Source organism: Denticeps clupeoides, chromosome 13, assembly GCF_900700375.1.
Source record: "Denticeps clupeoides chromosome 13, fDenClu1.1, whole genome shotgun sequence".
In the NCBI taxonomy this organism is placed as follows: domain Eukaryota; kingdom Metazoa; phylum Chordata; class Actinopteri; order Clupeiformes; family Denticipitidae; genus Denticeps; species Denticeps clupeoides.
Window position 1 is genome coordinate 10,727,222 of NC_041719.1, and position 27,295 is coordinate 10,754,516.

The 27,295-nt window shown below is 42.8% G+C and overlaps 1 protein-coding gene and 1 pseudogene across 1 annotated transcript; both read right to left on the reverse strand.

Moving 5' to 3' along the window:
• Positions 1-8,459: 8,459 nt before the first annotated feature.
• LOC114802749 (uncharacterized) lies at positions 8,460-8,578 on the reverse strand (annotated as a pseudogene).
• A 197-nt stretch (positions 8,579-8,775) lies between these two features.
• On the reverse strand, positions 8,776-11,154 carry dmrt2b (doublesex and mab-3 related transcription factor 2b). The gene is made up of 3 exons (XM_029001072.1): positions 10,658-11,154; positions 10,246-10,342; positions 8,776-9,912 (listed from the first exon to the last, which is right to left on the reverse strand). The coding sequence occupies exons 1-3, from the start codon at positions 10,991-10,993 to the stop codon at positions 9,158-9,160; spliced, it is 1,188 nt and encodes a 395-aa protein (XP_028856905.1). The 5' UTR covers positions 10,994-11,154; the 3' UTR covers positions 8,776-9,157.
• Positions 11,155-27,295: the final 16,141 nt, after the last annotated feature.

A 27,295-nucleotide genomic window follows, 5' to 3' on the forward strand; every position in this document is an offset into this window, starting at 1 on the left:
AATCAGTTGCTGGGAAACTGTAGAAATCCAAACCAAGATTAGCCAAAGTCCATGATGGAACAGAAATGCCACAACAAAACATGGCCAATGGCGCTGCAGTTTTATGTTTTCATGGTGGGGGGCGCATTCTCCAGCAGGCATCCCGACTGACACACATACTTCCAATCAGGCCTGAATCTGTTCTACTGACTCCAGTGTAGAGCACAGGGGAGGGCAAATAAAAAAAAAACGGTATGATAAATTGTTATCAAGAATAAACACAACAATAAGTGTGCTCTGAAACTAAACCTGGTGGAAAATTGATGTTGTAGCAAAGTAGTCAGGCTGATGTCTTTCTCTAGAGAACACAGGGCACACAGACTCTCAGACACAGAGAACTACTCATCTTCTGAACCTCTTGAAGATCCATGACCCAGCAAGAAGCGCTCTCAGCGGCCCTCCCCCGAGAATGACGACAGAAAGGCAGGATGGGAAGGTTTCCCTTCCCTTCAGCCTTACGGGCGTTATTGTAATGAAACTGCATTCAATATGCAAGCCCTGAGAGCCAGCATTCAGCTTAAATTAAAACTGCCATCCTCAAAATATATGCATCAAGCGTTTTGTCACTGTATTTTTTCTGCATATGGTTTATTTTTTTACTGCCTACGTAGTTGAAATAATGGGATTTTTCTCCAAGGGACCAACGCCTATGAGTAAGCGTCTGATGGTTTGTTTAGGAGGCTGACCACATTTTAATGAAATGTTGTACTTCTACCGTATGTTAGCGCTGCATTGGTTGTCACATTTGAAATTAAGGCCCACAATTGTGCATAGAATGGTGCTCCATTAAAAATATTTTATAAGCAATTCAAGACTTCTTACTCCCCAGCTATCATCATTATAATGTGATTATTTACAGTCAGTGTTTAATTACAGAAATGCATAGAACAGTTATTCGGGACTGTTAGGACAGCTAAATGGCTGCTATTTTTATGCCTCTACTTTTTCATTCCTACTTGTACATGGAGCCATGTCAAAATTCTGCTGCACCATCTGATGATATAATACTGCCCCAGGGAATAAAAGTGGTCGGGTTCAGGGTAAAAAGAAACCAAAAATAAAGCAGCGCTGTTCTCCAAGCCCAATGCGGAGCCCAAAGAAAACAGAACACGGCCGGAGAGACATGCAAAACGACCCACCTCAGGAAATCTAAATAATTACCCACCCTCATGGATAAAAAATGATAGCCCTCGGTTTCTCAACTGAAATGACACCGTTTTGACCGCTGATGAGGGAATATTGGAGCGTTTTCTGAAAGATGAAACAAAAAACAAAAAACAAAGCCCCCTGCTGCCCACCTATCCTGTTCAAATGGAAATTCTCACCTTTCACTGCAGACCGACAGGAGTTGGTTTCAAAAACCACCCATATTCATCATTTCAAGCACTGAACATTGCCGTTAAACTGATGTTGTTTGACAAAATCTTGTCAAGATAAAAAAAACTGAAATAACACTATGGATGTGATATTGACTTATTTGTTGTCTTTATGACATACTTAATTCTTTTGAACTTATATGAACTGTGAATCTAAGGTTTCAAAGTTGTTTGTCTAATGCAATCTTCTCTACTAGTTAGCACAACCTACTGTGGACTTTGATGAAAAAAAGAATATCTTTATAATTTCAGGTGACCATAACCTTCAACAAGATCCAGTTCATACATAACATCATTCAGACTGTGTAAAACAAAATGTTAAACTTTCTATGCTGTACACTAATCTATCTGCTGTGTCCCTGACCCCTGGCATTTCACGATGTCCATACTGCACAACAAGCGGCAGGAATGGGGCAGTGTCTGTTAATCCTCGGCAATGACGCGGCTGCCCAGCATGAGTATCACCATGAGGATCGGCAACCCATGTAATCGGACCGCGATCCCTTCTCAATGTGCTCAATGTGCTGAAGCTGCACATGCAATGGGCATTGGTCTTTTTTTTTTTATAGCTGCAAAACCTAGGATACATACTCGTCATGTATCTCAAAACCTTCACTCTTAATGAGAGACTTGTCCCTGGAGAAAATCTTCGTTATCTGGTCTGTGCGATAATTTTAAAGGGTTTGTATTCAGAAATATTACTCAAAAAAATTGAATGATCCCTTTGAACTAGATTTACATGCCCTAGCCATGGTCTCAAAACCATGGGGAACAAAGCGGGCTTTTTAAACATATTTCAATATTTTCACTTGTCAAACTCTGTTTTTTTTTTTTTTTATATAGCTGCACACCATCACCAGTAGTTCCCCATCTTCCCACGCCCTGCCCCATTGTCCACCTAGCAAGTTCAACAGTGAGTTGCTGTTCATGGCAGCATTCTGGATCCATCTGTCTGTCAGTGGAGCATCTCGCCTACTTGTTGCCATAACAGAGGAAGAAGGCAGGATTTTTTTTTTGCTGTCACACCGCCTGACTAATTGCAATGCCTGAACATACCCGATATGGCTTTTAAACTAAAGTAGCCGTTCATTAGGATGTGATTAATACCTGCAATTTTACTCAACAGATCAGCAGGTCAGCGAGCCATCTGATTAAAAGTCCTTTTTTGAAATCCACAACATCCAAAATCTGAGTAAAAGTAGCTTATTCTTCGGCTGCAAATTTTTTTTTTTATATAACTCATTTTCTTCTACATCCTGATCATGTACAACACAGAGTTGGAATACCAGAATGTGCTTGTATTCACCAGCTCATCTTGGATCTCGTCTTGTCCCTCCTGTCAACATGCGACCAATGCCTGGAATGATTTAAGCCCCCCTCCCTAACAGTGACAGGGGAGAAATCTATCGGTAAATGCGCGTTCAAAGCAAGTACTTTAGTCTAAGATATCAAACATTTGGCAGAACCCCCCCGGTGTGTGTAACCCAGTAAAGGCTCGTCAGTCAGGGACACAAGCAGGGCCATAAACTGCAGTGTGTCTCTCATGACTGGGAGGGCGAAATCTTTCCTACCCTAACTTAGGTGTTAAGCATATCCCACTGTGCTCCGGCCTGATGAGACGCCTCCATCTTTTGAGCCGTAAAACATGCAGCCACCTTAAGAGGCGCGTTTTTTTTTTCCGTGTCGCTAAGGTTCTGTTATTATGTGAATCTCTGGCGATAATTGGCTGGTGGGTGATTTACGCCCTGTTTGGGCTTCCAGGAACAGTCCTTGGTTTGAGCCACAGCGAGCATTGGTGCAGCGGGTTAATTGAGGGCAATTAACGTGATTAATAGCTCTGTTTGAAGTCAAAACACAAGACAGAAGGGTTTTTGTTACAGGCTAAATATTTTGCGAGGGAAAAAAGCCATCAGCGGCAAGTGGGGACAGGATGGCAGACGCAACGAACGTGAGAGGGCTGTTTGTGAGGGGCCAGTGGGAAAAATGGGCACACAGAAAGCAGGTGCAGGGCTTAGGTTATGCGCTGAGAACATCCAGGCCTGGTGAGAACAGCTAATGGAGGCCAGTGCGTGAGTCTGAGAGGAAAGAGTAATATTGACCCGAGACTGAAAACGTATAAAGGTCCACTGTGCTTGTGCGCGCGCGTGTGTGGATGGTACCTATATTTTCACAATATATTGAAAATGTAAAAAATACGGTTATTTTCAGTGTGTGTGTATATATATATATAATAACAGTATGTTTTATATTCTTATATACACACACACATAAACACACACACACACACACACATATATATATACACACACATATATATATATATATATATATATATATGTGTGTGTGTGTGTGTGTGTGTGTGGGTGTGTGTGCATGTGTGTTTGTGTAAAAGACACAGTATATTTGCCCATTTCATGCAAAATTTGGATTATTTTCCATCGCTCTGTCAACAGTCAACTCGCTGGTATCAAAAAGTATTTGGTTCAGGACGACAGTAGAACAAAAAAGGTCACAAGTTATAGCCAGGCTTGGCCACCACTGCACTAAGGCACAATGTAAAACTGGTCAATTGAATCACTCAGTTTTCTCTTCAGGGACAGACTGGAAAATGACTGAGCACAGGTAGGGCCACGGATTAGATTATGTCGCTCTGCAGGCCCCTCAGCGTTTGGCTGAATTAACTTAACGCCGCTTAGGTGTGTTTGATTTATGGCTACAGAGAAAAAGTATCCGTTTCAGATTCACATTGTCAAAGGAGATGAGCCCTGATAATCACATTGTTCATTACAACCAAATTCACAATTCGAGTGGAACAATGCTTGTAAACGCACTTTGAAAGAGAGATGGCCACCGTCAAAACACATCATCACGATGAACGGACTGAATAAGGGCACCTTTGTTTAACAGGAATGAGTATAGCACATGCCACCGAGAAACCCTACCTCAGTAATGACTGCTCCCCTTTTTTATTGATGCTATATATTGTCACGGCCATTAGAATAAATTGCTTTGTTTAATCCGCCACATGGCTTCCCTTACTGGCAGAATCCAAGGAATGGATTGTCATGTCTGTAACTGTAATCCTGTTAGAATAAATAGCCCTTAAACATGGTGTTGCTCTTGGCAGGTGAGTGGTCCCTGCTCTCTCAGCAGCTGCGCTGGCTACACGCTTTCTCCTCTATCACGCCATCTCCGATCTCCAACTCCACCCTGCCAGGCTCTGCTCGCTTGCCCACGGCTAATGGCCTGGCGGCTGGGTTTCTTCTGTGGTCCTGAAGTCTTTGGTCTTCTCCATACAAACTCTCTCTCTCATTCTTAAGTCGCTGCCTTTGGACAAACTGGTGTGTTACGTGTCCGTAACCCAGGTCTTCCTCTGTTAAAGTTAATCCCTTGAAGCTATCAATCACATCTAAAAAGGTGCCAATACATTTGCAGGCTGCATTTTATGGGGCAGCGGCTGCACGACAGAGCGGGAAGATCATCTTTCAAGGACTGGGAGTGTCAGAGCACTGTGCCAGACCTGTGCAACTAAACACCACATCCGTAGCGTCACGGGTCGTGTAGTGGAGCTGTTTTCATCTAAACTATGAAATATTCGTTCTGATCTTTAGACCCAGGAAAAGCGATGGCATATGAAGGTTAAACTGGGTCAGGAGCCATGGGGGATTTGACACCCCCACCAAACTTATCTGACTGACAGCAGTCAGCTCGACTGAGGAGCTTAGAGAGCCCTCATTGCTGTTCACACTTCCAGAGGAACCAGCAACTCTAATCTGGGGTTTGGAAAAGTCCCTGTTTACACAAGAACAGATGTCTGGTGGGGGGGGATATGTAAAAAACTTTCATGAGTCAGCTATGTTTTGTCCCTAAATATCACTCAGTGTGGTGGTACAGAGCCAGGAAAGGGCTGTGGTTAATGCTGTTGGACAGTGGTGGTGGGTGGTGTAACAGTATAGCGCCACAGCTGTACCAGCGGAGGCTGGCCGTTTGGCTAGGAGCGGCACGTATAGGGCGAGTCTGAGTCAGGGGGATTTTGGGTGGAAAAAACCTCTAACGTTCAGGGACACGGGCCGAGGGGAACTCTATACAGCCTGTTTCATTAATGTTTTTAAAGCTGTGAAATTTCAATTCCACAGCACCTTTCTCTCCTACAGAGCCATTTTCTCGGTCTCAGCTCCTGTGCATGCAGAGATGATGGACTGGAAATTAAATAGACGCTTTTCTTGACTCTAGAGAGTTGGAACCGAATCCAGTAGCCATTTCCAACAAGGTTTCTGACATGGGTGAAACAAACATGTTTCTTGTGTTGTCTTGCTAGTGCAGCTAATCCATATCCGATATTATCGTAGGAGGGTCAGGATTCCAAGTATTCACAATTAGCTGATCAAGTCTGGTCAGTTGGTGTGTTTCCATGCACAGTTCAGTCAGGTTATGTGCTATTTAATCAGGATAAGGTCTTTGTTGCGGTATGGGTATTGCATGTGTGCACTTGTGAGCATGAACTCTCTCCTCCTGTTGGTCTCCTCTGGGTTCCAGATACCAGATTCCTCTCACCATCCTGCCAATTGTCACTTTAACATATGAAAGTGAAGTTATTGTCATTGTGAAACACAGCACTGCACACGGTGCAGACCACTAAAATTTTAACCCATCACCTGCTTTTAACCATCACCCTTGGTGAGCAGTGGGCAGCCATGACAGGTGACCGGGGAGCAGTGTGTGGGGACAGCGCTTTTGCTCAGTGACACCTCAGTGGCACCTTGGCGGTTCGGGATTTCTACCGGCAACCTTTTGATCACGGGTCCGTTTCCTTACCTACAACTAGATGTCCAGATGTAGGTATTCCCATTGCATTTTTGCCTTTGTAGAGCTGCTGTTACAAAATGATGTTAGATTTCTGACTTTAGAAGCAATTGAACCGTAGCACTTTCAAACAAGTTACCGAACAAAATGAATTAAATGAAAATACAAATCAGCTTTGTTTTTCCACACTTCAAGCGCTAACGTCATGGCCACTGCACTTCCCAGCTTAATGTGTTTTGCACAAACTACTTATTCTGAGCCCTGTGACACACACTAGGGCCTGTTTTATTGGGCACAGCAGGTGAGGTATGAGTGGTGGTGGGGAGGCCCGCCAGCCCACCCACACCGAAAGAGACACCCCTGCCCGGAGAGGCTGGGGGCTTTGTAACCCTAGAGCTGCCGTTTTCTGGGGCGTGCCTGCCAAGTGCCAAGTGCAGGGAGGGAGCCTGGCGAATTCTGCAGCCGGCGAGGGCTGGCAGCACGATCAAAGGGCCTCCCTTCGGGCCCTGATACTAAACGTCGCTGATATCCTGTCAGGGGGGAGCCGAGATGCTGATATCTAGATTACACAAACATGTTGGGGTGGCTTCACGCTAGGTGCAGTCTGTAAAGATAAATAAACCTTCTGTGAAAGGGTCCGTGAGGGTCTCCTGCCTTGCAATAACACTTCTCTCTTCCCGTTCCCCAGACCAACGGCGAAGTGTGTTTGGTGAAGCCAAAGCCAGCAGGGTTGGTCTGTGTAACGAATATGACTGAAATGGAAATGAGACTAAATGCAAAGCTTTAACAAAGGCAGGGGTTTGAGAAGTTGTTACAAAAATGGCAAGCTGAATGGCCTCTCGGCATGCTGGAAACTGTACTGAGTATCCCCACCACCAGAGTCACCCCCTTCGGACCACAAAAGGATATGTTAATTGCCTACCGTCGGGAGGACCGCTCAGACCGTCACAAAGACCGACGACAATGAGGCTAATCTCCGTCCAACACAATCCTAATGAGAAACGGAGCGTTTGGAGCGAGGTCAGAATCCATTAAGCTACAGAACCGAACTTCTGAAGACGGCTGCATGGAAAAGCTGAAGCTGTCTGTGCTCTGCGGAGGGAAATTAATTTATATCCATGTATTATTCCATGGCGGAGAATTAGCGCTCTCCGGTGACTGATGCTTGTCACTGTGATAGGGAATGCTAATGTCTGTGCACCGTGTGGTTCTTAATAATCTCGAAGAATCCACACACACACACACCCCTGCCCAAATGGGCTACACAAGTCGGCGTCACATGTTCTGTGCAGCTTTCTCTTTGGTGTGATTATGGCGCCTTTGTAAGAGTCTCAATAAGGAGCCCCTGTCGCCACAGTTAGATACACAGAGATAGCCGCTATGAGATAGGAGGAGGCGGGGCCATGGCGCTATCGCTCATGTCGACGCCACATGGTCCAGAATTGTCAAAACTATCTGGCTGCCAAATCCAATAGATTACACTGGCGAAGTGGAAAAAAAAAAGAGGGCGGATAGAGATCAGGTGCGGGTCCAAGAAGCCTACCAGGGCTCCAGAGTAGGCCAGCCCTGCACAATATAGAACAATGTTGCTAAGGCAACACTTATCTGATGCCTCGGCATATTGCTTATTGAAGGATTGCTGCCTTTGCTCTTGCAACATTGCTTGTGGCTTTAGATTCTCAAAACAGTCGTTCAAAAATGTACAACCATGCACAACCATGAAAATAATGACACTTAATAACATTAGATGATTGCATAATCATCTATCAATTGCCAATGCACGGGAGATTAGCCTAAACCCACATTTTATATTTATTTCTCATAATGACTTTATGAGGGAAGGTTCTATGAATCATGAGATTTATAAAATAGTGGTGCAACAATGGTTTATATGTTTACTTAAGGATTAATAAGAGTTTTATTTCAGTGAATATTTAGATCATATTTCCTTAAGATGATAAAAGATCTGTAATTGTTTATAGATCTGTCACTTAACGCTCCAGTAAATTAACACTCCAGTGATTGTCACTGTGAAACACTGCAGCACGGCACACGGCGACACAACAAAATGTGTCCTCCGATTTTAACCATCACCCTTGGTGACCATGACAGGAGCAGCACCTGGGGAGCAGTGTGTGGCTACAGTACTTTGCTCAGTAGCCAATAGTCCTCAGGCACCTTGGCAGATCAACCTTCTGATTACAGGGCTGCTTCCTTTACCGCTAGGCCACCCCTGCCCCATAAAAACAGCACCTGGTATTCCCGGGGAGTCTCCCATCCAAGTACTAACCAAGCTCAACCCTCCTTAGCTTCGGAGATCTGACGAGATCGGGCATTCTTCGGCTGGTATGGCCGTGTATAAACCAATGTATTATAAGTGGGTGTATGCTGAAATTTAGCCAATAGTGCAAATGTTCATCTTACATATATTACACATTGTAAAAGTATATAATGACGGCATGTGTAAAAAATGCCTTAATAATAGAGGGGCATTATTTGGTATGCATGTATAAAATATTCCCTTTTTTGGAAGACAAAAGCCAATCAAGCAATAATAAAAGAAATAAAACAGAATTTTATGATGTTAGCAAAATAAGTTTTATACCAAATACCAAATGACCAGAATATACAGTGATAAAACAGTCAGATACATTGCAGGGAGTCAGTAAATACAGTAGATCCTGCAAAAACATCCGTGGTGCATATAATGTTTAGTCAGGTGTTAGTCATGTATCATTTTATCAACTGATTAATATTGCATTAAATATGAAAAAAGGTTTACAGTTACAAAAGGCACAAGCTGCAATTATTACAAACAAAAATGTTTCTTGGGCTTCTGGTGGGTGCTTTCTTTTCCAGTTTCTGCTATATGCTGCTTTTTAAATTGTACCAGACGCAGCATTATTGGATGAGGACTGATTCGATAATTACAGTGATTATCAGCTCATCAGAAGGGACTCCACAGAGAACGGGAACGGCTGAACTCCAGCCCTTTTCGCCGGGTTTGTTCGTGTCCTGTCCTGACCGACACGCTCTGACAGGTCCTTGTGTGGCACGGCTTGAAGCGGCGGTGACGCGCAGCGTTCGCCGCGTCCATCCCAAGGGGCAGCTTCAGGTTGGCGAGTCGAGTCGACGTCGAGATTTGGCCTGGCGGTGGACGAGTTGACGCTGACGTTTCTCGGCAGGTCCATAAGCCCGGGGACGTCGGTGTAGTACTGGGGCTGCGTGTGTAATGAAGGCACAGCCAGCGTAGCATGACAGACCTTCCTCCCACCCAAACCGCCCCAGCACCTCAGCAGCCCCTCCTCCACAGGGTCCAGGTGCTCCACGGAGAGGGACAAGAACTTTGTCAGCAAACCCTTGTGACTTGCCTCCACCGGCCTGGGCTTGACGTGCTGTTCCGGGCGGCAGCGAAGGTCGCACTCAAACAGGAAGGGACTCTTTTTGTACACCGGCAGATGAAAGGGCACCACAGGCTCCGCGAGCTGGAGAGACGGGGCAGCGGAGTGGACGGGGCGCAGGAGGACAAATCCCGACATCTCCTCCATCTCCCTCTCCCGAAGCTCGCGCTGCAGCATGACACTCTCCAGCTCTTTGTCGGCGAACGCTCGCCGCTTTCGCATCTTTGTGCTGATGGAGGGGTGGTGAATCCTCTTGGACCAGGTCGAGTCCTCGACGGGTGGAGGTTTATACCCTGCCAACGAGAGAAAGGCCATTAACGCCAAACTGTGGTTGAATTTCGAGAGAAAAACAGCCACTCGCAGGTGACATGAAACAAAAGAAGATCTCATTACCGGCGAGAGGAGTTTACCGATATGAGAAGTCGGTTTAAGGAGCACATTCCAGTGTAATTCCACCCCCCACCCCCCGCCATTTGCATAATTTTAATTACTTTACCTAAAGACAAACAGATCTATTTGCCACTGAGGGCTGAGTCCCATAATCACTGCACTAATCCGGCCCGGCGCCCTGTCGCCTGCGAGAGCGTAGATGCGTTAATGACGTGTGTGTGTTAATTACGGCTTACCCTCCAGAATACTCCTGGCCAGGAGACTGGGCGACCTGCCGTAGCGCTGGTAGGCTGTGCGTCGGACCGGAGGAGCACATCTCTGACCCTTCTTACCCTGCCGGGGACAGACGGGCAGCTTTCATTAGAATCCAATCGCGGGCAATTAAAAAAAACTAAACGAGGAATACATTTCACAGGGCAGGTGAAGGAGCAGCGCTGATAATTAATTCACAATGAAATACTGACAAACATTCTACTTTAACCGTATTTTTAAAAATTTTATTCGATATTTTAGTCGATTTGAGTAATATCGAGTAACGTGGTGACATTTGACTGCATACATATGACATGTATTACAACGAAATAATGAATTGGCTGTAATAAATTTGATTTAAGTGCGATGGATGAGGAAGTCTTGCTTCGTCCCCACCTCTGTCGCCTGCTGCCTCCTCAGGGCGACCTGGGCAGCCATCACTCGCTGCCTCTCCACCACGAGCAGACAGTTCGCGCACTGGCAGTCACGCCAGCGACAGAAGCGCTTGTGGCCTTTGAGGCACGACACGACGCCGTGGTTGCGGCAGCGAGCGCACTTGGGGCTGCGGGTCAGCCTGCGCGGCGGCGGATGCGGCGGACGCGGCTCCGGGCTCCCCGCACAGCCGCCCCGCTCACCGTCCAGGCTCTCCACGTCGATCTCCTCGCCGCGCTCGCACGTCTCCAGGCGGGCGGACATGTGCACGGCGTTCCGGGGCGCCCGCGGACGGCGCATCGTCGGCGTGAACGCGCGGGGACGCGCGCGCGCGAGCGAGCGAGCGATCGCGGTCCGAGGCGCGCGCGGAGTCTCGCCGCGGCACCTGGCCGACCCACCCGACTCAGCCGCCGCTCTTATAAAACTTTCCCTACGGCAGGGAAGTCGTGGTGACGTCACCGAACCGAGGGATTTTACGTCCTGCCTCCTTACAAAAAAAAAAAGATAGAAAAAGTCACGTTGATTGTCATATTTAATTCATCTCACTACAATTTATTGATTATACTAGCTTTATTGATATCACATAAACTAGGTCTGTAGATGTATCGCAAGCTAATGCACAGTGATAAATCTTGTAAACCTTTCTTGTCTTTTAAACTCTGCCGCTGTTTTATTTTACATGTTTTATTGAGGATCATATCGCCGAATTTGCGTGCAATAACTGGTTTACCTTAAACCATTCAACATTTTGCCGAGGGTATGGAGAGCTGTTAATTGCACGTAAGAGCCTCTAATTCATTCCCCCCCCCAAAACTTTAATAGACACATATTAAAGAAAAGCATTTTTATTTTACATTTAAATCACACGATAGGCCGTGTTAACAGGGCGCCCTGTTAAATATACGCACACCTGGAGGTCAGTCTGCCTCCGGCGCCGGGACAGGGTCCGCAACAGCGCCATCAGGCGGTCGTACGTTTGAGCAGTGACGCTCACGGGGATCTTCACCGAAACCAGACCTCTAAACCAACATTGTCCTCTTCTGCACCGGACTGTGCTGTCCTAGAAAAACATGTCCAACGGATACGTGTTTAAATAATTACTTATCTCTTAACCCAATTTCAAAAAACAAATGTGCAATTGAACAATGCAACACTGACTACCTGATTGTAATGCACTCTGTGTAAGTGCATCTTCTAAAAGCTGCAAATGTAAATATAGCACAATAAGTGCTATTTAAATATTGTTTATTGGTCTGTTTGAAATGGTAAGTGAATAGTGTTCAACAAATTCTGTTATGTTGTCTCCCCATAAAATACTGTACAATGCTGGGGGTATTCTTGGCCATTTGGCTTCATCGGTTGGCAGATCTTGTCCAAGATAAAGGTCTTCTTCTTATTAAAGCTTTTGAAAGTAATGCTTTTTCTCTTGGGCAATTTATTGAATTTTTTTGTATGTGCAAGTAATTTAGTCATGTTCTGTAATGGAACAAAAAGACATCAAATTCCCACCAATAACTCTCAACAACAGTACATAGAACTCATGCACTTTCACCTCCAATCACTCCGGACTCTGCGCTTTTTACCTTACTGCTCTTTTTTTATGGCTCTTTTTCTCTTTTCTTTAAACATTACACATATTTTATGCTAAAGACGTAAAAGTGTAATATTTGGTTATGTTTGCAATATTTGCATATTGGTTCATAGTTTACTTGCAACATTTGCAATACTGTGGTCTGTAGCAGTCGCAAAAAGCATTTCACTGCACATCATACCGTGCATGACTGTGTATGTGACAAATAAAATTTGAATTTGAATTTGAATATTGGCCCTTTGCTGTCTTTGTGCTTCGTGATTTTATTTTTCTTCATAAAAATATTGAATAATGATATCTTACATACTGTGAGTCAACAATTGTGTCTAATTTAACAATACTTTATTTAGTATTTGTATGCATTTTCAGCTATTTCAGCAAGTGCTTATTAAATAACTGAGTTGACTCAACTTTCTACTACCAGAAAATGGTCCAAGGAATATTTTTAAAAGACTCTTTGTTGCCTCCCGCTGTTAAAAACCCGCAATTACACCAAAGAAAAAATGTACAGCGAAGTGATTGTCACTTGTGATACACAGCAGCTCAGCACACAGTGAAATTTGTCCACTGCATTTAACCCATCACCCTGAGGGAGCAGTGGGCAGCCATGGGGAACAGTGCGTGAGCAGTGGCACCTCGGTGGATCGGGATTCGAACCGGCAACCTTCTGATTACAGGGCCGCTTCCTTAACCGCTAGGCCACCTACCCACATAGCGCAGGATACCTTTCAGTGTTCTTGGCTCCAAGCTGCTCTGGCAGCATGAGGGGGACTACAAAATAAACTTTGGGTGATTTTTAATGTTGTGGCTGAACACTGAATGCCATATACTTACTTAATTCTGGGCTCAGCAATTTAAATGCAGATTTGTTCTGTTGACATCTCGACCCAAAACAGCTAAGCACAAATTAATGCATGCTTTCACAGAGACACAAGTGCACCATCATTTAAATGGATCAGTAAGGTCAAGTGAGGTTAAGCTGGACTTGCCGTACATTCTTCATGATGATTCAGTGCCTCCTATTTCCTGTTAATTATTGCACTGCACGTAATGCAATTTAAGACAAAGTACATTTCTGCCAAAAAATTTACAATAAATACATTAAATATACAATGTATATATTTGCAGATTGTGTGTCCATACTGCCATAGTCACTGTCTGGTTCAAAAAACAATAAAATAAATTAGTTGTGAGAATGTACATTGAATTTGATAGATTCAATATATAAATGGTAAACATAATTCAAGTACTCACAATGTATTATTTTGACTTGATTATCTTGTCTAAGGTATGGAATTCAGCCTGGTAAGTTTAAAGGTTAAGTACATCTGAATATAGTCATATTCAGGTTCCAAATCTTTCAGTATGAACCGGCAATTAGGTTCACCCCCATCAGTATTATATCCTATGTACATGGAATAAAATTCAAAAATGGGTGTTCAGCGTTAGATATTGATTAATGATAATTTAGATGAACTAAAGTCATGTGCTGCATGCAAAATGTTGCATGTCTTTATGAAATAGTGAGTATTAGTGATGCGATTGGTTCATTTTCCTCATTCCCTTTACTTACATTTCATTCTGAGTGCCCTTCAGCTGAAGCAGGCATCACTAGGATGATAAACGCATGCATTTCAGAGTTGAGTCACAAGAATGCAATTATATCCTCCTTCCCTGTGATCGGGATTCTGTTGTCTGGGTCCTGCATCCTCGGCATACCTGCTGCGGCCTTTTTCGTGTAACACCTGAGGTGAGCAGCGTGCAACGCTTTTGTCTCTGTGTGATTATTGATTCCCGCCAGATCTGGCTCAGGTTAATGAGAAGTGTTCAATAATGCATGTCCCACATGGTCTTAACCTGCATCCCTTCATCCGTTATAAAAAATGTAGCAGGGATCCACTTGATGCAGAGATAAACATTCTCTCATTTGTTCAGTGGGGCCAGGCTCAAATTGTAAATAAAGCCAATATTTTACATGGGCACGGGTGATAAACTCACCTGTCCTGGGGACTCACAGAATAGATTTGTCCAGAAGAGACAATGAGGCAGAAGGCGAGAGCTCAGAGCGCCCCTCCATCTCCAGTTTTTCGGCATGGCTGACAGCAATGAATGCGCTTTGAATTGCAAAACGTGTCATTATTGAAACCATTATTACTCACTAGGATCTGCACAAAGGGACAGATTAAGGAGCTCTAATGCAGTTGTATTAAGGCCAGACGCATAAACAAAAAATTATAAGTACAATAAATAATTATAACAATACTTTTTTATTTCTGTTTGCGACTTGGATTAATTGATTCTAAAAGTAAGCATAAAAAGTAAGCATAATCATGAGACATTTGGCAAACAAAACAGGGCTTCTTCAGCCTGTCTTTGTTTCACTCTTTGTTCTTTATAATAATACCATCCTCTTCGGCAAGAACGGGATGTAAAAGCACCGGGAGCCCGTAGCACTTCTCCAGAACGCAACACTCGTTCTGACAGCTGTGCAGAAAGCACTGAAGGTGCATTATATATGCTCTCACGCTTCACTGTTTCTTCCATTAAATTTACTCATGAATCAAATTAGCTGAATTTTCCCCCCTCGCTCGTTTCTCAGACAGGAGTTTGTGCCCTGAATAAATGTACAGATGTGCATGTGATGAATAAATACGGCACTAGAATGCAGCAGATTTCACTCTCATTAGCATCAATGAGTTCTAAAGGACACCTCGACACATGGTACCGTGTGTATTTGAGCATTATTGCCCATTATTGCTCTGTTACTCATTGCATTCACAGAGTTATTCGCCTACACTTTTCCCCCATGGTACTTCAATAGTCTGCATGAACCTAAAGAAAAAAGGGGGATGGACTGTCAGTAAGAGGAAAAGAAGAATAAAGCGCTCAATGCGTGTCCCTGTTCATCTTCTCCCCCACTGTGACTCCACTGATCTCCACTGCTCTCCTCAGCATCACTTAAATACAGCACTGTGCAAGTCCAACATGAACCAATGAAAACAACCACTGTCCCTACAAGCGGCAAAATTGATCAGATAGATTTACCGAAACTCTTCATTTCATTACCATAATTAATGAAACAATGACATTATGTGTATTGACTCTGCTGTCCTAATGCTCTCTGAGCACCAATACAATATTGTAGTCCTCTGTAGACTTTTTATTATAGGAGATCATTCGTTAGTTCACAGAGTTAGGAACGACCAAACCCCAATTCTTGTAGCACATCTCCAAATGTAAAATTAATTTATTTAAAAAATATATTATTTGTGTTTTTACACTTACATATAGTCCCTGAATAGCTATAGAGGTACTGATGGGACAGTGTAAAGCCTTTAATAAGTTTCATACTCATTAAACTGTACTGCACTGTACTATATATTAAGACTGTCAGTTGATGAAGATTTTTACTGTCAGTTGTGGGGGAAAAAGCTCAGATGTGAAGGCATTTAGAAATGATTTGGTCATTATTTTTATAAAGCACCCTTTAGACTGTAAGTAAAATGGAAGGAACATTTTCTGAGTCCTTCAGTCAGGCATCTTGAAAGTAGGGCTGATTCAGATGATGTGCCCAAAAACGCTGTGAACCGTGTCACAAAGTACTGCGTGCATTTAAATATCTTCATCTTTTTGCGCCTGATTTCGATTCTGTGCACGCCTGAAAAAAGTGTTTGAGCGCCCCGGCAACCGTGTGTAAAAAAAAAAATGTAAACATGCACGGAAATAAATGCATAATCTGAATCCACTTTAAAACACCTTCACTGTCTGTCTACATCTTTATGTACGTGTTTTCTCTGGCTGCGAAGACTTCCACATTTGTGTGATGAGTTAGACTACCACAGCAAATTAAATCATTTTAATGTGTTAAATATTTCTCAAGCAATTGCAATTGCATAGTCCTGATAAAAGAAGTTTTTGGGTATAAAAAGGTTATTGATATACTGAAGCCTTTAAATTCTAAATACCTAATGAATAATCCCAGTGTGGCTGAACATCCGAGTGCCACTAAAACAGGGTTCTTTCGCCGCGTTGCAGTAATGAGGACACACCAGTGTGGATCCCCCCCTCCCCAGATGTGTTAAGGTCTGCTCACTCCCCAGTGTCCTGCCGCTTTGCTGATCTCTGATGGCTGTCGGGGTGCCCGCTCACTTGGGACTGTATGTATGCTGTTGTAATTTTTGAGCGGCGTCTCCCTGCGGGACACCTGAGCATTTCATGTGCCCATCAGCCCCCTTCTCCCAGAAAGATGCCAGGCACCATGGGACTGCCTGAGGGCACTTCAGTTTCTCTCACCATCTGTAATCCAGGGGACTAGCGTCGGCTACAGTACAAAGGCAGCCGGGGCCTTTGATGGGGTCTTCGGCCAAGACTCCAGGGGTCTCTTTTCAAATGTCTAGTTGGTGAGCTTGATTGTTAATCTTTGTCCCCTGAGCCAGACTTCCACAAGTGTTGGGGACAGATCAGATCCTAGAGAATTCGCTCTTCTCTTGGGTGTATGATGACACAGTGGACACATGAACTGATAAATATGGATGAATTCATCTCTGATGACATGATGTTGCTAATGTGACCCTGTTATCTCACAGACCCTCTGAGGCTAGAATTTGGGAAAATGGTTTCTGTCCAGCATTATCGTTTCTATAGAGCACCTTACTTTCTGGTAGAACACACATTTCCTTATCATGCAGTTGCCTCTTTTATTCCTATTTTGGTCCCTATCACTCACAAAACCTCTTCTATCTGTTTCTGCCTGACCTACACCTCGTCTGTTTATTCGTCTCCAGAGATGTGCCATTTCTGCCAGTCGACCGACAGCGTCTGGCTCCTCTGTCAGAAAGATGCTGTCAGGCCTCCCGTTTCCCCAGAAGGCCCAGCCATCACTTGACTTTTCTCCCAGGGATGCCTGACACCTGTCTTTCAACCCCTGGGTACAGTAAACAGAGAGGTTTGTATTTAATGAAAAGTAAGGAATGAGTTCCTCTGAACTCATTCCTGTGTCTCCATGGCAATGACATTTTTCATTGCCCTGTCATTTTTTTTTTACCAGACTCTAATGTATTTGGTTAGGTTTGTATTGGTCAGGCTTTCATTTTCATGTGTTTCTTTTACTGACCCAGTGAAGCCACCCCAGTTGTAGATGGGTTGCTGACAGAGTGCAGTACACTTTTCAGTTCAACCTATGACTAGGACCTTCATCTATTTTTCATATTTGCATTTATGATGATTTTTTGTTTTTTGGGACATGATGGGACAGTTGGAATGTTCCAGAAAATTAATCTCCAGAGCATCCCAAAGATTCTCAATGAGGTTAAGATCTGAACTTAACCTCATTGTGGTCTATCCATGTGTAAAAATCATGCTCTATGAACCCCTCTTTTGCCATTTGAGCCTGATGAATCCTGGCAATGTCATCTTGGAATATGCTCGCACCGTCAGGTAGAAGATGTTCACGGATGTAATAGAGTTAGGTAACTTAAATAACAGCTGAAACATAATCATCCATCCAGCAATTGTTAAATCCAGAGTATTTTCGTTAAATTTTTTCTTTCTCCACCTAAAGTCAGAACATGGCAATGCCAGCTCTCATCTTCCCAGTGAAAGAGGAAACACTGACACATGAGCCTCCGTGTCATGGAGGGAGCATTCCTCTCCAGTATTTGAAGAATTTCTGTCACACTAGCTGCAAGGCAACAAGCTGCAAGTCTAATATTTACTCTTGGTGAAAGTTCTGATGTGCTATCTGCAGGGAAATTGACTAATGTGGAACAGGAACCAACCTGTGTATGTGCACATGTCTGACTAGGCCAAAAAGAATACATTTTCATCTTTCCATCTCCACAGTTATTCAGGAAAACTAAAAACACATAATGAATAATAACTAAAAAGTTAGCAAAGGTAGCAATGATTTAAGAAAAACTGTTGAAAACAATATTGTAATGCATTTCACAGAACAATAAGATACATTCTCTTTTTTGCAATATTTGATCAGTATTTAGAATATGGTTTTTAAGCATTGGTGTGTAAGACTATGCACACACACACTCACACACACACATACACACACACACACACTCACACCCTCGTATTTCTACAATTCGAAAACTATGCTTTAAATACAGTACAATAAACATAGAAATACATATAATAATATAATGCAACATAACAATTATCATTATAATAACTCCAGATGTATAACAGCTCTATTAGCATTTAACCATGTTGAGGTTTGTCACTTTCTGTCACGACTACGGACTTACGGGGGAAGGAAGCGCAGAGGTCTGACATACTGGGAAGGGGTTTTTATTAACAAACAAAGAAATACAAATAAAGACTGGCGCGGTGGCCGAAAACGATTTAAACTTAAATAAAGAACATAAACAAACCCGTAGGCGTGTGGCGATTGCCAGAACTCAAAACACATAACACTAAACAAGGTCAAGTTCGTGCATAGAGTTCACGAAAATGCCAGCGACCCCGAACGGGCGAAAACTTCCGGCATTTATGGGGCGTCAGGATTGCATTCCGGTGTGGAGCCCAGCTGCAGGCAATCCTGACACTTTCATTGAAATTATAAAGCAAAACAAGATTAATAACAAAATGTTGCACATAATACAATCTATTAAAGGCTCATCTGTATTTTTCAATTCCTAGTGATGACATCTCTCATCTTTTCATTCCAACCAATCAGCGATATGCCTCATTAGGTTGTTATCTATACTCTGATTCTAATTAAGCAAAAGCTGGTATCCTGGAGGGGGAGCCTTGAGCAACTGGACTGTGGACCACTGGTCTAATTAATGCATCGTTTCATTCTCAAATGAGATTTCCAGTCAGATTAATGAAAAATGGATGCATATCAACTGATGAGAATCTGATGAGTCTCACTCTCGTGGGGTCTGATAAACATCAGATGGATGTTCCTAACTGGAACAAAACGAGGGTTGCAAAATTCAATAGCCCCCCCCTCATCCATTCCATGTAATAACGACATAATCGTAGAGTGTAGAGAGTTGCAGATTGGGTTTCCAGTCAATAAATCTCCAGTCTACTCTAATTAAGACACGCTGGAAAATGGATTTGCTTTGTGCGGCTACAGTCAACATCTACTCATGTCAACTAAAGCCTCAGTCTGGCAGATTTGCAGCACTGAAAGATTAACATGCACTTACTCAGTGATTACTAATACAAATATGCACTAAATATGCACTGATTTAAATGTAAATCAAGCATTAAGGTTACATAATTATTAATTAATGTAACATAACCGCACACACTTCCAAAACAATCAAACCAAACATACAAAAGTAATAATACACATGGTCCTTCCATATGTTCACAATTTGGAGGTCACAAACCTCCTTTCTATTGGGTACTGTACCAATTGGTCATCTTGATCATGCTGCTTGATAAAAAGTAGGTCGGAGATATGTTGATGGGCCAGTCTCTCTTCAAGAGTGCAACTGCCAAAATGTCACATGACACTCCACACCGACGTCATGTGATGGGACGGTAAGACGCTGACAGGTAATTCTCATGATGTTTAACCAGTGCCGACCTGAGCTCCTCACTCAGTCATTGAGTCTCGACCCTGAATCCCTCAGCTCGTCGCTTCCTACTCAAGTAAGCCCAATGGTTTTCATTATATTTCATCAGAATTTATTTTAATTTCACTATTAATTTATTATACCTAGACTAAACAGAAGAAAGAATATCAACAACTACAGAGAAACATTAGGCTGATTACCGGCTGCCATGATCAGCAGGGTGTTATATTCACCTCAACATAACTTCACACACATACACAATAAATGTTTTCTCTGCAGCTATTAACAGTCTTTTTCTACTGGCAGGTCACCTCGGTTTTTATGTGACAGAAGCACTGTCAGTGCGGCACTGTCATTATCCAGCAACGTGGCATTTAACCGCTATTATTACCTAGTTATTGCTCCATCAGACGCCTGTGGTACAGTTCAGGCTTGCCTGGGGAGAGTCTTTCGCGTATAAGGCAATCAAGTGTAAACGCCGCTCCTGTATTCCATATTCCTCTCATTCCCCACTCGCCCCTCTAGCCCAGTGATGTGTTTGACAGGCTGAGGTGGGCTGTTTCAGGGCCTGTCGTCTCTTCATTATACACCCTCAGGCCCTGGGGTGGCCATGACAGGGCTCGCAATCTCAATTCAGCCATCTTTCTTTCTTTCTTTCTTTTTCCAGCCTTTCCCCTTTTCAATCTCTGAAGTCAATATTACATATTGCTCATGTCCAATACATTTTCATTCAGAAATGTTCTAATGGCTTATCTAGTGTGGTATGTATACTGGGAAGTTTCCTGCTTATCTGCTGAATGTATTGTGGTCTGTGATGCTGAGGTTACACTGGAACACTGCCTGCTAAAGAGCATTTAGAGTCCACTGTGCCTCCAGGGCATGTGTCTCATGCAATTAACAACTCGAACCACAGTATCACAGTTATTGTGCACATAAAAGAAAAATGCAGCGGGGCAGTGGGGTGCTCAGAAGCACCCTCAGGTTTAGGGAGCTTTGCTGAGAACATAATGCACATGACATCTAGTGAAAAATAAGCACAATCCAGCCAGTGGAAGGTCTCTGGGGTTAATTGGTGGTTAGAAATCCTGTCAGTCAAGGAAGAACTTGCTGAGTCTGTTCGCTTCGAGTTACAGAAGCTTTAATTGATTCCATTTGAGCTCGCCTCGTCTGTTGAGGGAGCTGACGACCACAGCAGCCAATCCAGAGGCTCCCCCTTCATCATCATGCAATGTAGTTTGTCATAATGGAGTCCTTTACAGACTCGCTCCCACCTCTGTCTAATAGTCCCATCTCCTGAGTGCGAGGTCTTGTTAGTCGTTGAGAGCTGTAATGACACCCTGTCAGAAAGACCGAAGCCACTCTGTTATTTTCTACTGAGGTTAATGTAGGAAGATGGAAGCTCCCAGTCGGTGGTGGGGTAAAAAATGGGAATGCGAAGGAAGTGAGCTTATTGCATATCCTTCTGATGCTCTTCAACCTGGTATAACATGAAGCACTACTGCAGCATCATTCATGTTATTTTTAACAAAAAAAAAAAAAAACTGCCTCTGCCTGTTATTACACTGCTACATGGGAATTTGCTTCCTCCTGGAAATGATCATCATCATTTCAAAATGCTATGTGCTTTTTCCAGCCAGTAATTACAATCCAACTAGTCTTATTGGCTCTTTTATTGTCTCTTTAATTGAGATGGAGGAAGAGAATATATAGTTGGTAACGCTTTATCCAAAGCAAAAGCCACAAGGCTGATAATGTATTGGCTGTTAACCCGGAGAGTACAAACAGACTGGGACAGTTTTCTCAAAAGCATTCTAAGCCTAGAGTTGGGACAATAATTAGAGTTTTCAGTGTTGAGCTTTCTTATTATCTCCACGTAGTTGCTATATGACCCATCATACCACATGAGGGATAACAGTGTTAAATTTTTCCAAATGCATCCACAGTTTTATTATTTACTTTTATGGGCGATGTGCAGGGGCCGCCTTTCATAATACTAGTTAACTAAAACTCATCCATGCAAATATAATCAGATATATAAACTAAGGAGAGGTGAATAATATGAAGCAATGAAATTTGTGGAAGAAGAAGACATTAAACCTCTCCTGGGAGTTCCAGGACTTTCATGCATACGAAATTGTTTCCTGATGCTCAACACTTATATACAGTGTACTGGAATTTTTTTTGGTATACAAATAATAAACATTGATTATTCAGAAAATTATCTGGGAAAATATCTGGGAAACCCAGCTCAGAGTTCAGGTCTGGATCACAGATCTTCATCAGAACTACATCCTCACTTTACGTCACTTCAATCTTGCAAGGATTCAGAGATCACGAGGGTGTGATGTGATGTCCCAAAAATCCTTAGAATTTGCCCTAAATGCGTCATTCTGCTACAAATATGTAATTGACTGTGACTCCTGACTCACCCATCAGCCCTGCTCTCCATGCTGGTGTAAAGAAAGGTTGAACATGCCATCCGGCACATTCTCCCTGCACAACTGAAACAAGTCTCTTGCTTTTTGTCCTCCAAAAATGCCAGAGAAATAGGGCAGAACAAAAAGCCTATGGGCCTGCCTGCTTTCCCTCTGTCCGTCATTTTACAGACTGCGCCACACACAGATGTATGCATAAAACTCCATACCCTCACAGTAGTGCTTCAACATGTACAAACAGATGGGCTGCACTAAAGGGAGAGGGGGCTGAATTTTTTATTTCCATCTAGCGCTGTGAAAATGTTGAGAGTTATAGTGGTAGTAGCCTAGTGGGTAAGACACTCGCCTGTGAACCAGAAGACCCGGGTTCAAATCCCACTTACTACCATTGTGTCCCTGAGCAAGACACTTAACCTTAAGTTGCTCCAGGGAGACTGTAAAATACTGATTGTAAGTCGCTCTGGATAAGGGCGTCTGATAAATACTGTAAATGTAATGTAATGTAAAAAGACTTCTTTGTATTTTTCTTTCAAATTGTTCTGTAATAGCAAAGTGTTCAGAGTAACAGTCCACACTGCTAAAGCCTGTGTGTGTATATGTGTGTATGTGTGCTCAGTGTATAAACAGACTAATAAGATAAGATAAGATGTGCAATCAGAAACGTGAATAGGTCTTTTAATAAGACTGAACCTCATTACACACCACAGGGCACATCCAAATCAACCCACAGGTCACAGAAAACCCTGGTTAAAAAGATTGACCCAGCACTTCTGTTTATATAATGTGTAAAGGTGGAATTATATGGTACCAAGCCATACTACATGATTTATTATGTCCATATGTTTAGTTAATAGGTTGGTGCCAATGAACTATTAATAAAGGAGTAAGCCAGTGCCTTTATGTTTGCGACCACAGCCATACCAGTCAGATTGCTTGATTATCCATATTTGTTCAGATAATAAAAAAAAATATAAAACATAAATTTGAAATATTTATCTTGTGTGATAATGATAAATTATGTTTCTGGCACAGCCAGCAGTACAACAGAAATGTAATTTAAGCAGAAATTTGTCATTATTACTACATACATATACAATAAAACAAAAGATGGCAATATCATAACATAACTCCCAAGATTTCATGGTGTTTCATGGTGTTTCAAAATGCCTGGATGGAAATAACTGTTCAATTTCAGCAGGAAACTGAGCATTGCAGTCTTCTTTCATTTTTATTTTTGTTTGGAAGACAAAAACAAATTTCTGATTTTGATGAGAATGTGTCTTTTTGAAAGCATATGTGATGTTATCCCACCTTGTTTTCTGGTCATTTCTCGTACACAGTCGGAACTATTCAGAGTGGAAGGGTTAGAATAACTGGGCTTTCACCTAGAAGAACAGCTAAATGGTCAATGGTCAATTACTGTGAAATTTGAGGACTTTGACACCATCGAACAATGGTGTGTTGTCACAGGCCTTAAGCCACTAATCACAGTTGAGCTATTTAATGAAGAACTTTCTCCTTTAAATTTAATTATGTGTGTTTTTTGCCAAAGGCATGCACACTAGGTGGAGTGGTGAGTCTACATTGGCTGTTCGTGTGAGTTTGTGTGTGTGTGTGTGTGTGTGTGTGTGTGTTCGTGTGTGTCTTGCATTAGGATGGGCACCCTGACCTTTGGATGGAGGGTTCCTGCACCTGAGACCCCATGTTTAATTCAGTGTTTATTGAAAAAGAGTCACTTTCTGATTTAAACCTCTCCTCTTAAAACGTTCACAATGATCTGTTTTGCCATTGCATATGCTGTTGTATAAAATATATGCATCCTTGATTTCCTGTCATTTCTCCCTAATTTCTTCTACATTTCTCTGTCTAATGGATTTTCTTTCCTTGGTCATTGTCATGATCCGGTCCGAAAGGAGTTACTCCGGTCCGGGATCCGGATTCATTGTTGTCATGTGAAATGTTCTCTAATCGTTTTCACCTGTGTCAAATGTATAAAGCTGCCCTGTTCGTTTCTGTTCGCTGCCAGGTCTTTGAAGTTATGTTCCATGTTCACCAGTGTCTCGGATGTCTCCCCTGTCTTGTGCTTCACCCATTAAACCCCGGTATCGCGATGTCAGCGATTGCGTCCTTCCTTCCTCGTCACCTCTCCGTCCTCCTCTCCGTTCACCTGCCTCGTCATGCCCGCATGGTTGTGACAGTCATGTCTCTCTCGTTCTTCTAACTCTCCACCTTGAGTTCTCTTTTGTATTGTCCTTTCTTATTTTATTTCAGCCCCTTAACAGGCTCATCACACATGGCTGGGCTTCATTTTTGCAAAAGCACAAGCTGTTTAATGCAACAAAAGTAACATCCCAGAAAATACAACAGAAGAATCAGGTCATGTTTGCTGAAAGTGTGAGGTACAGTGTGTGAATTTTCTGCATCATCCATGTTTCCATATTTCTAGGTGACCTTTGACAGGGGTGCATCTGCAGTGGAAAATGACAATGATAATTGTCATGGAAAAGTTATCAAAATATTCTGAAACCACATTAATTGCATTGGCTATTAGCAGTATTAAAGGTATTATCGGTATATTGGTGACAATGGAATTTGTAAATTATGAGCACACATGCATGGTCAACGGAACTGGGTCAGTACCAGCGAGCTCAGACAGACAAGAGGAGAAGGCAGAATCGGTGTCCAGGGGCAAGCTTCAGGTCAGGTTCATCAGGGTCAAAAAGTAGATCCAGAAGAAGGTGAGGCAAAAAGGGTCACAAGGTAAAAACAATCCGGTGAAAGAGAGAAGAAAGGCGACAATGTGGTCAAACCACATGATAGCCAGACCTTAACAATTACAGTGAAATGACTACCTCTACATGTTGTAGTTACATATTTCTTAAAAGGATTTGAATAGTATTATTCTTGTAACTATCTTTCCTTCAGAGAAAAAGAGGGAAAGTGTGTGTGTGCGTGTTTGTTTTTGCCTTTCTATATATATAAATCTGTACAGGCATAAAAATGTCCAGGGGCATGCAAATGCCACATGTTACTTCCAGTGACATCTCATTCGTGGCTGTCACTCTGATGTGACATACTGAGGTCTCTTCATGTTTAGTAATTTCTCATGACTCTCATGCAGTGTGTGTGTGTGTGTGTGTTTTTAGGTGGATGTTTTAGGTGTAGATTGCATGATGTGCATGTTTTTTTTTTGTCACGTGCAAACAATGAGCATGCTGGCCCAGTTTAGTTGTCACCACAGTGGCCCCTGTCAGACATGATGCTGCCGGCTGCTCCAAACATCAGTGAGCTCCATGCAATTTAAAATAAGCAAAACCTTAAACAGGCTTAGACAGGCCAACGATTCTGTAATTTTTCACACTGTATAAAATTCAAAAACACAACTGTTCGACATCAAATGGGTGGAAATCTGAAAGGGAATCAGAAACGAGAAACAATGTCAACACTGGAGTGGGTTTGCATCTGTTTGTGAGCTCTCTGTCCTGGCGAGGAATCTCTCCAAGCGAGAAAATCTTTTTAAAAAAGGGATCAGTGTCTGTGATCGGAATGAGAATGAGGAGATGTCTCAGTTTTTCTGTGTTGTGCACTCCAATGTGTTGTTAGTGAATAGTTTTCTGATTGGTGGAGCATTGAGTGCTTGCAGAATGTCGGGATCCAGACAAAAGCATCAGCAGGGAACTTGACATTGCAGAAAAACCCTGCCTGAAGCAACTAGGCCCCCCAACCCCACCCGTGGCATGTTAAATCTCCCCCTTTTTCATGATAATAACAATGATATTGATCAGAAAACAGCATGAACAGTGTTGTTCATTTTGTTCTTTGGAAAATTATAAATTCATTAAAGCACGGTTTAAATGGGCAAATTTCAATTTACACTGATAGCACCTACCCTACATAGCTAATGAATATTATTGATTGTAACAACTGTTTTTTTACAACATTAGTACTTTTGTAATGCATTATTTGCGGAAACATTTGATTGCCACTGATTGACCTTCTGAAGCTTCTGCCGAATTTATCAAATCTCTTGTTCTGTTCTCAGTGTTCCACATCAAATTCATTCTGTGTTGCTGAGAAGGCTCATAAAGCATTTATAAACTCTATTTTATAACTCAATTTTGTCTGATTGTAGTTTAATGTACAGTCCTCTGTATGGCAATTAATTCAATTAATTACATTTTGGAAGATGCTCAATATCTAAATATTACCTCAGATAGTGAAAGTGAAAAGTGAAAGTGAAGTGATTGTCATTGTGACACACTGCAGCACAGCACACTGTGACACAACGAAATGTGTCCTCTGCTTTTAACCATCACCCTTGGTGAGCAGTGGCCAGCCATGACAGCAGTGTGTGGGGACGGTGCTTTGCTCAGTGGCACCTCAGTGGCACCTTGGCAGATCGGGATTCAAACCAGCAACCTTCTGATTACGGGGCCGCTTCCTTAACTGCTAGGCCACCACTGTGTTTAAGCCCCTATTTCATCAATTTTCCATTGTCTCAATTCAATACATTTTCTGTACCTTTTTTCGAAGACCTTTCCATGTTTTCGTCATGCATTAGATATCTCCCAAGACTAAGAAACCCTGACAGATAGCTGCGCTGTGCATCATGTATTGGCAAGTTGCATAACTCAGCTAGAAAGGCACTCACAAAGGGCAACATTCAACTCTTCTTATGATAAGTTTGGCCAACATGCATCACAGTGTATTTTTTAACATTGCCTGTTTCTCCACAGTTGAACTTTACTGCCTTGTCAAAGGTATCTAAGGCAGAATGTCTAGATCATTCTGTATTAAAGTGATTGTCACATGTGATACACAGCAGCACACGATGCACACAGTGAAATTTGCCCTCTGCATTTAACCCATCACCCTGAGTGAGCAGTGGGCAGCCATGACAGGCGCCCGGGGAGCAGTTTGTGGGGACGGTGCTTTGCTCAGTGGCACCTCAGTGGCACCTTGGCGGATCGGGATTCGAACCAGCAACCTTCTGATTACAGGGCTGCTTCCTTAACCGCTAGGCCACCACTGC

Coding starts and splice junctions, on each gene's coding strand:
- dmrt2b (XM_029001072.1), bottom strand. CDS start 10,993: ATGCGCCGTCCGCGGGCGCCCCGGAACGCCGTGCACATGTCCGCCCGC. Junction 10,343..10,657: donor GGAGGCAGCAGGCGACAGAG/GTGGGGACGAAG, acceptor TGTCCCCGGCAG/GGTAAGAAGGGTCAGAGATG. Junction 9,913..10,245: donor GGCCAGGAGTATTCTGGAGG/GTAAGCCGTAAT, acceptor TCTCGTTGGCAG/GGTATAAACCTCCACCCGTC.